Consider the following 14,451-nt stretch of genomic DNA (forward strand, 5'->3'; position numbering starts at 1 on the left):
AATCAAAGATAACGTCAAATGTGATTAGAACGAAAAAGGTGGCTTATTAGTACCGGCTGATTTTGACTGCGAAGCTAATTTCGTCACCTAATAGAGCTACACTTTCATACTTTTCTCAAAGCGTAGTCGAAGTTACGATCATTTTGCGCTTGAAAAGATTTACTCCAATAGGGATGGAACGGTAAAACAAACTTGAAAGTTTTGAAACTTTAAAACTGAATTAAACTGGCTACACTGAACGTTAACGGGGACAGTTACTTTGCAGCTGCTAGCTGAAGTAAAACTACACATGTCATGTTATATGAGCATGGCCGAGAGAAAAAGTGGCTCATTAAGAATTAGGCATGTTCTGGAAATAATTCAACGCGAGGGAAGAGCTGTATTGAGAAAATACAGCGGAAATGAAGACTCAGTGAGCTTCAATACGAGCTTATTGTTTTTTTCCTTAAAGTAAAAACATCGTGATCGTACTCTAGGATTTAACCTCGTGCTGCAATGAAGAAATGCTTCATTAACAATGTTCGAGGTGAAAAAACTGCTTTACTCCAAGAAGATGTAAACGAAATCTACCGAAATCTATCTAAATTTTTGATGAAATGAAGAAAACAGAAATTGAAAATTGATTGTCTGACCCTGTTTTCCTTTTTAAAGGAGCGACAGAAGTCAGATCTGTCGAAAAGATCATACATCGGCGGGACATAGCGTGCAGAACTCTTACTATTTGAACAAACCACGGATAATCATTGAGCAGATCTTTGTGCGGACTGAATCATACCTCTAAAATAAAAACTACTTACTCGGCTCTATATTCGAAGCTCAATTCTGAAGAAACTTTAACTCCAAGCGAAGTTTACTGCACGGTCTTGAATTGCAAATAACCCCTCTACAAGTTATAAACTATACCAGTCAACATATATATAGTCACGTCAGGACGCGTGCGCAAAAAACGGAAGTCAATTCAATACACGACCCACGTTTCTAAATAATCATGTGATCATTGGAGCGACGCCGATGCGTAAAGGAGGACCATGAAAAAAAAAAGGAAGATATTTGAAGCAGTGGGATCAGTTTTTTTCTAGCTTTGTTGATTGTTCAGACACGATGAAAATAATGAAATAGCCTCCTCGTCGGATTTTGCAGCAAAGTCCTCGTCCGAGCATGGGTGCATACTTCCCTTTCTTTCTTGGAGGAGCAGAAAATTGATTTCTGCTCTATGGCGCTGGACGACGGCTACTACCATGACCATCATTGTAGCTAGAAAAAAGTGTGCGCAGATTTGAGGTAATTCTCTCCGCCAGGAGCCCATTACCGGAGCTTCCATCTCAGTTGTACCCTTGAGTCAACCCTTTCCCGTATCTTTTTATTTTTAGAACTGAGATATCTGCGGGGGTTCTTTAATCTTTCCGCGCTTTCCGCCATTATTGAAATAATTTCGTGCGGCCTGCAAGTGACACAATAGAGACATCACACAATAGAGACGACAGCTCTCTTATGATTGGCTATAATAAAAACATCCGCGAAAACCGCAGTGGGAGGTATTTCTAAAAATAGAAAGATATGGGACAGGGTTGGCTCAGAGGGTCAGTATGGAAGATGAAAGCTCCGGGTAATAGGCCCCTGTCTCCACCCTGTTTGCATTACAAGTAGAGATAGTTGTAGAAGGCTGGTTATTACCGCTTGCAGCACCGGAAAGTAAATCTGTCGCATCTCGCAACAGCTCGAATCCTTGATCGATAGGCGAAGGACTGTTATCATCGTCTGCGTGGTCCGCCATTTTGACACACTAGACCCATTCCCCACTCATTCTCAGTCGTCCAAGTGCCATACAGGATATGACGTAGGCAAATTAACTTTACCATAATTCAACACAGAATAGTATAAGACAAGACAGGAAAGCATTATGCAATGTCCTTCACCCCTCACCTACTTTCTTCATGCCATGTGGCACGTAAGGCCTCAACACAACCCCACCAACCAGCTCTGTCAGCCGCTGCGATTTGTACCTCACTCCGGCTCTTCCAATGTAGGAGGACATAATCCAATACAGGAGAGCATAATCATGAATATAGGAGAACACAATCCAATTCAGAAAGACATAATTGAATACAAAAGTTCTGCGCGGTGCTAAATCTCTCTGTAAGCTAATGAAAAAACGGGCCTGGATCTTTGTAATTCTTTCTTTCCTTGCTAGCAGTAGTAACGCAGTAATTTACGTATAAGGATATCGAATTCTTGTATTTACCACCAGTCCATTAATGTTACTGTGCGTATAAGACTAGGATAGAGCCTGACGACCAACATTGCCACTCTCATAGATTCCTGGTTCTGATATCTCTCCATAGGTCACCTCCTTGTGATTGCATTCCTAGTCCACCCATGGCTGTTTCTTGTGTGGGGTCCTGTTCGAATGCTGCGTTACGCTTTCCTCCGAACGTTAATGATCCCTCGCTCCTTTCCGCTTGATCTATTTAATTTAGTTTAGTTTAGTTTAGTTTATCAACTTTATTGGTCTCATAAGTTATATACAGAAATAAAAGAAATAGTAAAAAAAAAAAGGACCAAATGGGATTGCGCGAACGGAAACAAAATCCCATGCGAGGCGCAACCCGAAATCTAAAAAGAAAAAATATATAACCAATAATAAAATAAAATTTAATTTAAATAATTTAACTATGATTAACTTTAGATAGTGTACAGTACAGTGCAAATAAAATCAGTCAGATAAAAATTAAAAGCGATGGCAAAGGCAGTTACGGGAGAGAAACCAGGTGCAGGGCATGTCAATATTATGAGTAGTGTCCAGTAAAGTAAAATAAGTGGCGCTCAGAAAATTTTTAAAAATACTTAGACTCGAAAAATTGTCATGAGAGGCGAGATTACAGATAATGTTCCAGGGTTTAACAATTCTATTAAAAAAGGAAGACTGAAAAGTTGCAGTTTTACAGTAAGCAGGCTTTAGTACGAGAGTAGGGTTCTTAGAGCGACATCGGCCATGTGTGACAAAAGTAACGTACCTATCAATATTTAAGTCGGTATGTCCAGAAATGCATTTATAGAGAAAGGTAAGATCTCTGAGTTCCCTGTCATAAGTTAATGGTAGTAAGCGAAGAGTCAGCAGTCGTTGTTTATAGGACATCTCGCCAAACCTAGTTCTTAATATCCAGCGAGTTGGGTGCCTTTTTTTGGACTCTTTCTAAGATCGTTCTCAAATTGATACTAGCAGGAGACCATACCACTGTCGCATAAGAGAGCTGTGACTTCACGAGAGGTAGATAAAGTGTTCGCCTGACTTTAATGTCTGTGATAAGTGGGCAAGTTCTCTTTAAAAGACCCAGCATTCCATTGGCTTTGAGTACAATGCGTATAACGTGCGAGTCCCATGAAAGAGTGCTAGATTTAGTAACACCAAGATCATTTTCTTCCTGAACGCGTTGTAAGATTACATTACCAAGGTAATATTCATGGGTTACAGCTGTGTTCTTTCGTGTGATTGTTAATACTTTGCATTTGAGGGCGTTAAAATAAAATAGAGCAAATTAAATGTGTTTTTGGTTGAGAGGTGTATTGAAAAACAAACATTTGACCACAATTGGCAGTCATGTAACTATCGGATTGTCCAATTTGCCGTCGATAAGAGTAGAGTTAACACTGCTCGCATCAACTTGTCACACAATGCCTTTATCAGCTCTCAAACATGGTTGACTCGGAACTTTTTACGTCGATATTGTGGTAAAAAAAAAAAACAACTCAACAGTGGTTTAGCGTGGTTTGTAATAACAAAGGTAATAATCATTAACTTGCTCTTTAATTTGAAGAACCCGAATGATTTAGGGCTACAATTACGAGTTTAAATAGGGGAAAATCCTTCTTGAACTTAACAATTTGATAGCGAGTGAGTTATAAAGAAAACAAACTTTATTCAAATTAAAGAGAAAGCTTTGGCCGAAAAATTTTTATTTGTAAAGGTAGTTAAAAGTACGATGGCCCAGAAGGGTCACAGTCCAGTCTTATTTTTTGACAGTCCAGTTTTATTTTTTGACAGTCCAGTTTTATTTTTTGACAGTCCAGTTTTATTTTTTTTGACAGTCTAGTTTTATTTTTTTAGACAGTCCCGTTTTAATTTTTGACAGTCCAGTTTTATATATTTGACAGTCCAGTTTTATTTTTTGGGTCACAGTCCAGTTTTATTTTTTTGACAGTCCAGTTTTATTTTTTGGGTCACAGTCCAGTTTTATTTTTTTGACAGTCCAGTTTTATTTTTTGGGTCACAGTCCAGTTTTATTTTTTGGGTCACAGTCCAGTTTTATTTTTTGGGTCACAGTCCAGTTTTTTTTTTTGAGTAGTCACCAGATCTCCCTCGATTGAACCTTCATCAACTTTACACTGAAAGGGCGGGAGTTTTAATTTTCCGCTATTTTGATTCCAAAGTACAAAGTACAAAATGCCGTTACCAACATATACGCCATGCATGAGCGACAGTGATAATTCTGACGGAAATGAGCTGGAACTTATATCACAGTACTTCAAACAGGGCTACAGCAATCTGGAAATACTTGAATTTTTGAAACTCCACGACATAGCTATCAGTTTATCAACCCTGAAAAGACGTCTTCGATCCTTAGCCCTGTCGAGAAGATCCACCATATCTGATGATCAACTGAAGAATGCCATCGAGAAGGAACTTGGGAAAAGTGGTTGTTTTGTGGGATACCGTAAGATGTGGTCCAGGCTCAGAAAGAAGGGGGTTATTGTTAAAAGAGCAACCGTCATGAGGTGTCTCAGAGAACTCGATCCTGATGGCGTGAATAGCAGACGAAAAAAGAGGCTGTGTCGAAGGGCTTACCACTCGAAAGGACCGAATTTCATATGGCATATCGATGGCCACGATATATTAAAGCCCTATGGCTTCAGTGTGCATTGATGTATCGATGGCTTTTCAAGAGGGCTTATTTGGCTGGAGGTGGGCTCCACAAACAAAAACCCAGAAGTGATTGCAAAACACTATTTGGACGCTGTAAAGCAGTCAGGTGGCGTACCAAGAAAGATCAGATCGGATGATGGAACTGAAAACAGTGTCATTGAGGCAATCCATACTTACCTTAGGTCTTCACACAATGATGATAATGCCGGTGAGAGATGCTTTGTCATTGGCAGATCAACAGCAAACCAAAGAATTGAAGCCTATTGGTCCCAACTTGTAAAAGATGGCCCTGGTTGGTGGATAAATTTTTTCAAAGATTTGTCAGACTTGGGCCTATTTAATGGCTCTGACCCTGTTCACCAGGATTGTATTCGATTTTGCTTCATGAACATATTCAGACAAGAGCTTTATCAAGTTGCTGAAATGTGGAATCAACATCAAATAGCATCAAGCAAATTTGGTAACAGCACTGGTCCTAGAGGAAAACCCGACTGCATGTATTTCCTGCCCCACCTCTATAACACAAAGGACTTCAAAGAAGACATTGATCTCCATGAACTAGAAGAGTTTAATGATAATTCAACCATGTGTTCCGCTGATTTTAGTGAAGAGTTTGAGGAGTTTGCTTTAATAGTTATGAATGTTCTTGGACTGAGCTTACCACAAGATGTTAACGAAGGACTTGATCTCTATCTGCGACTAATTCAAGAGATTGACAGGTTAACGTAATAAATGAGCTTTTCTGATGCAGTGCTAGGTTTCCAGACTTACTTGGTTCAACTGACCCGACGTAATTGGATAGACGTACAGAGGAGAGGTACTTTTAAGTATCTATTATCTCTCCTCTGCAAATCTATCTCAAAAACATCTTCATGGCCTGCTCTTGTGCCAAGAGTTATATTATTGTTGCACTTATTTCTGTAAAAACAGAATGCTTATGATATGAAAATAAAACAAAACGCAAACACTGGAAAATCTCAATATCCTTTAATAATAGCATACACATCTTGGAATATTCTGTCCAAGCGCATACTGACAACTTAATAACCAAAATCCTAAAGAACTGGCACCAAGCCATCTGCCCTCACGTTTTCTCTCTCTAACTCTCCTGAACATTCAAGCTTTGCTTTGCTTAAGCCTTTTCAAGGCAATAAATCATTTTTAACTGAAGCATTGTGTGATAGTCACATAAACTGGAAAGGGACAAGGCAAATGAATTGGGTCAGTTAATCAAATGTGAACTGAACATGTATAACATACTTCTTAGTTACCTAATTTATGAGCAAACTTAACCCAACATGTGAGGCATTGTTCTTGTGTTAATGATTACAGTAAGGGAACCACAAAGAACATAAGGGAGTACATATGGTTTGATTACAAACAGTGCTATCTATCTCAAGATTGAAAACCTGTCACATGCAGAAAAAATAAATGCTTCAGAACAATGTTTGTTCTGTCTTGTTTGCTTGTTTTCTTTTGCATTTTTTAGAGTATGGACTGAAAGAATGTTGACATAATGAAGAGGATTGACTTGGGAAATAAATTCTTTAGTCAGTCCATTCTTTTCATGGTTAGCATTGTTTCCCTCCCAATCCTTAAACAAAACATGCAAAAAAACAAACAAAGAGCCAAACCAAAAGTAGGCAATTGAGCTAAGACAACAAGAGCAGATAAATACATGCCAAGTTATTCATAATCATCACAGGGCTATGCAACCCTCCTTGGGTGAAGGTTGCAGAGGAAACAACACAACAATATCAGGTCATTTGGTCAATAACAGGCAAATAATTCCTACTATAACCAAAATTAACACAACCAGGTACAAATCAAGGAAGAAAATCAAGGTTCTAAACAAAATTTCCCCTCACAATTTGATAGTATGAATTCATTGAGGCGTTTCCCTTCCTCAAAGTAAAACTATAAGAAATATTTAATACTACATGTAGTCACGAGTGTGAATTTGCATGATGACAATGCGGCTTGAAGAGTTAACTCACATAATGTCCATTTCCCAGCTACTTTTTTCCCAAAATATTATTGAACTGCTGTCTCAATTCAACAAAATTGGAATAAGTGGAAGGCAGTTCCAGAAGCGGCCCACACGTGTGAGCTATATGTCTGGAACTAGCACCTTCCAGTCTGGTAAAGGAGACTTCAATCTTGTTGGTAATTAAGACATCAGAAGCTGTTGTGAACCTTAAAAACTGGACTAGTTTTGCATTGTCTAATCCTCGTATGTATCTTTGCAGAAATTTTAGCGCATCTCGTTCTGCTTCAGTGTTTGGCTGTGCTTCAAGTGAATTAAGAACTTTCTTGTTTGTTGGATTAATTCTATCATAAAAGCCTTGGATACCTGCAATAGTCTGAAACTGTGGATACTGTTTCAGCTCTTGGACGATAGGCTGCCAGGTGGCAACCATGACATGAGGCTTCTGTAGCAGCTCCTGATTGGCAATCTCTACAAGCACTTTCTTGATATTCTCTGGACTGACCTGTGACCTACAATTGAATCTCTCTAGGAAATCAAACAAATCATCATTTTCATCTGCAAAGTCAGCTTTTCCAAGAAAATTTGTAACTAGCTCTTCTTCAACAGGAGACAAGTATTTAATGAAAGACTCAAGAACAATGCCTTCAGGAACTTCTGCATCAAACAGGCAGTAGCACATGAAAGCCTTTGATAAGAACACAGGGAAGTAGGAAACTGATCTAAACCCCTTCACCAAAATTCGACCAATAGCTCCCCACTCCTTAATGAAATGATCACGCCTCACAAAGGGTCCACTTTCTCTTTCCCCTATTGTCATGCTATTTGCAAACTCCTTCCAGAATAAAGAGAAAACTTCTCTTGAAACTCCAATACCCACACCCTCTTCTTTTTGCCCCCTCTCATTGATAATTGTAAACACTAACTCAGATTGCAACATTTTCTCATCTTTAAAATGCTCAATCATATCTTTGCAAATATATGAACGATGAACTGTTAGTGAAAGCCCCTGCCCGGCAATTTCACCATTTTCTGAAACTATGCATTCCGCTGATTCTCTTGCCATACCAACTGTAGGTAATTGGACATAACCTCCCTCTTCAAGCGCTCCACAAGGCCCGTCCACAGTGCTAGGGGACACTTCGTCCTCACTTGGTGAAACAAGCCTTTGATCTTGATTATCTTGACTTTGCACAGTTGGATGACAGGTGTCTCGTTGAAAACGGGCCAAACGGAGCTCTCTCATTTCATGCACAGACACTGGACTAATAAAGGAAGTCAACTGATCATTTGCATGAATGCTATCGGGCTGAAACTCTTCAGGTTGTTCAGCGTCAACTGAATCGGCCATGAGACTTTGCTGGTACTCGAGGTCCTGCTCACAACGGACACAGTTTTGTCCTTTCTCAAAAGAACAGCTACAGACATTGCACACCTCCCTATCTTCAGATTTAGTAGTACATGCCGTTACTGATACTGTGACAGAACTTACTTTTGTGAATGACGTGTTGTCTGTGTTCGTCGCCTCAACGTAATTGCTGTCTTCAAATTCATCACCCATAAGATGTCGTGGTTGGGTGCGTAGGTAAAAGTAAGTGGAGGAAGGATACAATCCATTACTCTTCAGGTAGTCTTCCACAGTTCCTTTGCCAGGAAAATCGAAAATTGCCACCCCCGTTGTGTCACAGATCCATTTGTTCATTTCGTCTATATGACCAGCAAAACTGTTCTTTCCAACCGGGAAAAACAACGCACACGCCCTCTCCACAAGCTCTTCCATCTTCAGTGGATCTGCATCAGTATATGTTATAAAGCGATTGCCACCGCCATTCTTTTGACGAACAGTAACAAACTCTTTCTTAGTTTGGTCATAATGCATCCATCTTACTTGTACCCTATACTGCTTTTCAATTTTCCGCTTCTTGTTTGAACTGCTTTTGCCTCTACTGCCGTGCCAAATTCGGTTCAGAAGACCAGATAGTCGGTTGAACGTTCGCGATGAAAATGTATTCGGTGTCGATCCCGCCGAGACCGACCCTTCTTCAATTTGGCCGCTATTATGTTGGCTCACAGAAGACACCGTTTCTGATTCAATAGAATTGGAGCGCCTGGACTGGACTGTCAAAAAAAATAAAACTGGACTGTGAAAAAGATAAAACTGGACTGTCAAAAAAAAAATAAAACTGAACTGTCAAAAAAAATAAAACTGGACTGTCAAAAAAAATAAAACTGGACTGTCAAAAAATAAAACTGGACTGTCAAAAAAAATAAAACTGGACTGTCAAAAAATAAAACTGGACTGTCAAAAAAAATAAAACTGGACTGTGAAAAAGATAAAACTGGACTGTCAAAAAATAAAATAAAACTGAACTGTCAAAAAAAAATAAAACTGGACTGTCAAAAAATAAAACTGGACTGTCAAAAAATAAAACTGGACTGTCAAAAAAAATAAAACTGGACTGTGAAAAAGATAAAACTGGACTGTCAAAAAAAAAAAATAAGACTGAACTGTCAAAAAAAATAAAACTGGACTGTCAAAAAAAATAAAACTGGACTGTCAAAAAATAAAACTGGACTGTCAAAAAAAATAAAACTGGACTGTCAAAAAATAAAACTGGACTGTCAAAAATTAAAACTGGACTGTCAAAAATTAAAACTGGACTGTGACCCTTCTGGGCCATCGTAGAATACAAATAAATAAGTTCAGTTCTCGGAAACACTTAACAATGAAATGATTTCTTCTTCTTCCAATGCGCTACAAAATTGTGATACTCTCGAAAAAGGTCGTCTGAGGACCACCGACAGGAAGAAACTAACTGGTCAGTCATTTTTTTGCGAAATAAGAACTGAAACCAAAGCCACATTTACTGCAGAGGAGTCCATACTGCTATAAACATTCTGCGACGTGTCTTCCCAGAAGAGAGCGTCATCTGAATGAGACCTTGACTATTTCCACTGGGTCCGCCATGGTATCGCAAATAAAGTGTGGCTAAAGAGTGAGGAATTCGACTCTCATTTAAGGCCACGATCCGAAACAGAGGAACCTGTACCAAGAGAGGAAAATAGTTACTATGATGAACAGGAAAAAAAAAAGTCTCAGCAACTACACTATAATGATTTTGATGAATTTCATTATCATTCAATCTAAAAGCAAACTACAGAAGCCAGTTTTAGATGGAACATTTTGTCAGTTTCTGTCGTTCTCTTTGACGGTTTTATATAAACACTTACCACGTAAGTTTCTTTCTCAGATAGTTGGAAGTTTCCTCGTTCCAATAACTCAAAGGATGCTGTTAATTCTCCCTAAACGAAAATGTTGTGGAAATGCTTAGCGCCGCCTTTTGCGGGGTGTTCTTCCCCAACTGGAACAATTGTTACTTTCTTCTTATGAACACACTCATACTGCCGCGCCAATGAACATATCTAGATAAAAAGGTACAAGTATATTTTCAATTAACTTCGTGGTCCAAATCTAAAAAATGACAATTCACCTGATCAGTTTGTTTCTCACAGATCTGATAGTCACTTTACATTTCATGAAAGGGTGACATAAGGGTTAGTTTCACTTCCTTTCTTCATACTCTCATTTAAAATGAACCATTCAGACGGTCCAAATACCGACTGAGACACCATGTTGGTATTTCATCGAAAAGACACAACTTCAATGATACCTCTCTCTCAAGCTCAACCGAAGGCTAAGAGCATGACCACGGAGCGGCAACGTGTTAATTCTGTGGAGCAACCCATAATAGACTTATTTTCTGTCTTTGGGAATGCAGGAAAAACTACAAGCCTAACCGAAAAAGGAAGAAAACAAGTGGGCATCAATTGCTGGAACGAACTACGTTTTAAATTAATGATGAGTTCTCTTACCACACCAGAATTTTTCACCGCCAAAAAATGAAAACAAATTAACTGGACTTCTGAATGGGATACTTGCATCACGAAGCATGTCATGGGGCGAGGTGAGAGTGGAACTGATTCTGATAACACCGAATGGCCTTGTAGAAACAGAAAGAGTACACTGTGGTTTTGTCTTTGGTTTTGTTTGTCTAGTTATTTTTTCAGGTTTGTGACATCTATCTCCCAGTAGAATGGTAACGCTCACATATTTCACATATTTCACACATTTCACACATTTCACACATCTCACATATTTCACATATTTCGCATATTTCACATATTTCACATATTTCACATATTGGTATACCTATTGATCTCTTTTTGGCAAGCTTATTACTCAAAAGCTCTTGCTGCTTTTCTCGTTCTGCGTCCTTCTTAATCGCTTGTTTCCTTTTTTCTTTCTCTCTGTCTTGTCCGTCGTCTTGTTGTGCTTCGTATTTTATTCTAACCATTTTCACTGCATTACCGCGATAGGGTAGGACTAGAACGGAACATCTGCGAACCATGCGAGTAATCCACCCAATAAATCCCACCCATCCCACCCCAGGGGGGATGGGTGAGATTTCAAGATTCATCAGGTTTTCTTCTTTGTCGTGTTCCTCTAGATTGTCTATCACTCCATCTTTTTCTATTGTTATCTCTTCACTCCTGTTTTCCGCTTGTTAAAAAAATATGAAAAAAGGTGAGGCTATATGGCCTTCATTTGTCCTTTCTATTACTTTCATGCTCTAAAGTAGGTAATTCAATTTCATAAGAATACTGTAATACGTATTCTAAATAAGAATGGGTGATTAATGGTCTAAATAGGTGTAATTAATTTGTAACTAAAAGTTGTGTCCTCCTCTGATTACTTTGCGTGATGAACTAGAGTGAATTGGACTGATTTGGTACCCGCTTACAACAGAGTAGTTTGCTCGGTGTAACTTGTATAAACAATTTTATTAAAAACTGGATCATTGGATAATGCAAGCCAAGACTTTTTATTGGCTTAGCCATTATGGCATATGAACCATTACACCATAATCTATTATCTGTGCATTGCAACATCCGGTTTCTTCTTACGAAACAAAGTCTAGAAGATTTGCCTAATATCTTGGGGGCGTTTTTTTTTAATAAAACAATTATTCCATTCGCGCTTGTTGGATATGAGATGATTATAGCCAACTCAGCGCTACGCGCCTTGTTGGCCATCTATCATCTCATATTCAACGAGCGCTCGTGAAATAATTGTTAAATAGACCCACTTTTTGCTTTATCACCTTATGATTACGAAGCAACATTAAAAACCTTCTGCCTTAATATGCCTGCAGTTTGGCTTACAAAGCCTGTCTAATAAAAAAATTATGCGAGCTAAGACAAGAAAAAAGTGAATCATTTAGGGAGCGAATACACCCTAACAATTTTAGAAAAACAAAAGACCGCACTTTCTTTCGCTTTATTGGCCTAATAAGTCTCGCGGGAAGCTGAGAGAACCCAAAATACCAGAGAACCCAAATAATAAATCTCGTCATTGGTTATTAATTTGGTCACTTCCCTCTCGTTCTTCCAACATTTTGTGTCTGTTATCAGGTCAACTAGCCAATAGAAAGAGCGGTCCTTTTTTTTAAACTAATATTTAATATCACTTAAGCGGTTGCACTGTTGTAAGGATGATTTGCTGCGAACCTTTTGCTTTAGGAACGCGAAACTTCAAACTCGCGGAAGAATGAACATTGACTCACCACGCTGAACCTTACCAACCCATCCTGAAATATTCGGAAACCAATGCCAAGAATAATTCCAACGAATTCTTTGAGAGATTTAATTACTATTAAAAGGAATAGTGGCTATAACCTTAGATCAAATAAAGGACTTCTGTTGTTACAACCGAACAAAACTTTGAAAACATTAGGTGATTGGGCATTTTCTGCTGCATCACCAAGACTCTGGAACAGCCTCCCTCTGGAGCTTCGTAACGAGAGGAACCTGTCAAAATTCAAGAGCTCCTTAAAAACTTACGTTTTTTAGATTAGCTTCTTATTAGATTTTATTTTATTTTATGTACTTATTTGTAAATAGTTTTATATAGGGTTTTATTAAAAACTGGATCATTGGATAATGCAATTCAAGACTTTTTGTGATACAATGAATATATCAAGTTCATATATTTTGAACTGCGGTATTAGATACGTGATTTATTATCACGGGTTTATTACCAATCAACTTAACGGCCTGCTCCCAGTTGGCTTGTTAGCTCAAATGGAAGAGCGCTGCACTAGTATCGCAGAGGTCAGTGGTTCGAATCCCGTACAGGCCTGAGTTTTTCAGGTCTGATTTTCGCTATTGCATAAGTAGCGCTCTCTACTGCGAGGATCGTGCATCATACGTATCAAGACTTTTTATTGGCTTAGCCATTATGGTATATGAGCCAATATACCATAATCTACAAATATGGTAAGCATACGCGTCAGTTTAAAATTAAAAGGGAGTAAAATATTAAATAAAATTTAATAATTTAATTTAACGTTTTTAATAAAACAATTATTCCGCTCGCGCTTGTTGAATATGAGATGATTATAGCCTACTCGGCGCTACTCGCCTCGTTGGCTATCTATCATCTCATATTCAACGCGTGCTCGTGGAATAATTGTTAAATATTTAATTTTCTTCATATAGTTAATACTTATTATAATCTTACATGCACATTATGTATATATATTTAATATTTTTTTAAATACATTTGTAATGCGCATTAGATTATATGAATTTAGATTTATGCGCAATATAAATAATAAAGTATTATTATTATTATTATTATTATTATTACTATTATTATTAGGAAATGCTTTGAAACAAACGCCAGGTTTATTCTTAATATAGAAAGCGAGTGTGATTAATGAAAGGCTTACCATTTAACATGCTCAGCATCGCTTCAACTAGAGTTTCACACTGCTTCTTCCCATTGTTCGCAGCTCAAAACTTACCTCCTTTACATCGAAAGCGGAACTCAGCACAAACCCCGCATATTTTATGCAACTGATGATACCAGTGCTGGACCTGCGAGGACTCTCTCCCTGGATTCAGCCTTGTCTTTGGCTAAGTGCTCTGTACCAAGCCCCTCCAAAGCGTCATCAAACAGTGAAGAGTAGCAACAAGAGACAGCTGCTAAAAAAGCTGATTTAGAAATCTAAGGGAGAGGAGAAAAATACTGATGATGATGTCGAACCATTATTGTCTTGTGGTCCATGTAGCCGTTGTTCGCCTTTGAAACTGGATAGAGGTACATCTGAGAATGGCGATCAGAAGGTAACTCACGTCCATGGTTTATTGAACAATTTAAGGTCTGATAACATGGCTGTGTTACAGGATCCAGGACCTGGTAATTGTGCCGACTTAAGAGTGACGGGGAGTGCAAACACAGTGTTAAATACTTCTTTTCCTGATTCAGATGACATCATTATTGCTCCCTGCTCAGATCTTGGACATAGAGAGCTATAAGCTACGCAAACGCCTCTGCAGCCAACCGAAAAAGATCAACCGTTAAAGATCACGGAAGAAAGCCACAGGGAGTTTTATCCTACGATGAGGCATCCTTAAATGTTCAAGCACTATGTGAGACGAATTGAATGAAAAAGACTTCCTCACAGCCACTGACCACCAT

At 38.5% G+C, this 14,451-nt stretch overlaps 1 protein-coding gene and 2 pseudogenes across 1 annotated transcript; 1 reads left to right on the top strand and 2 right to left on the bottom strand.

Moving 5' to 3' along the window:
* The first annotated feature begins 4,400 nt into the window (after nucleotides 1-4,400).
* Nucleotides 4,401-5,701, top strand: LOC148729991 (uncharacterized; annotated as a pseudogene).
* A 185-nt stretch (nucleotides 5,702-5,886) lies between these two features.
* Nucleotides 5,887-7,897, bottom strand: LOC148729992 (uncharacterized; annotated as a pseudogene).
* Nucleotides 7,898-10,196: 2,299 nt separating this feature from the next.
* On the bottom strand, nucleotides 10,197-13,734 carry LOC148729993 (uncharacterized). The gene is made up of 3 exons (XM_088759655.1): nucleotides 11,119-13,734; nucleotides 10,782-10,909; nucleotides 10,197-10,331 (listed from the first exon to the last, which is right to left on the bottom strand). The coding sequence occupies exons 1-3, from the start codon at nucleotides 11,384-11,386 to the stop codon at nucleotides 10,212-10,214; spliced, it is 516 nt and encodes a 171-aa protein (XP_088615781.1). The 5' UTR covers nucleotides 11,387-13,734; the 3' UTR covers nucleotides 10,197-10,211.
* Nucleotides 13,735-14,451: the final 717 nt, after the last annotated feature.

Source organism: Stylophora pistillata, chromosome 5 (genome assembly GCF_964205215.1).
Source record: "Stylophora pistillata chromosome 5, jaStyPist1.2, whole genome shotgun sequence".
In the NCBI taxonomy this organism is placed as follows: Eukaryota; Metazoa; Cnidaria; class Anthozoa; order Scleractinia; family Pocilloporidae; genus Stylophora; species Stylophora pistillata.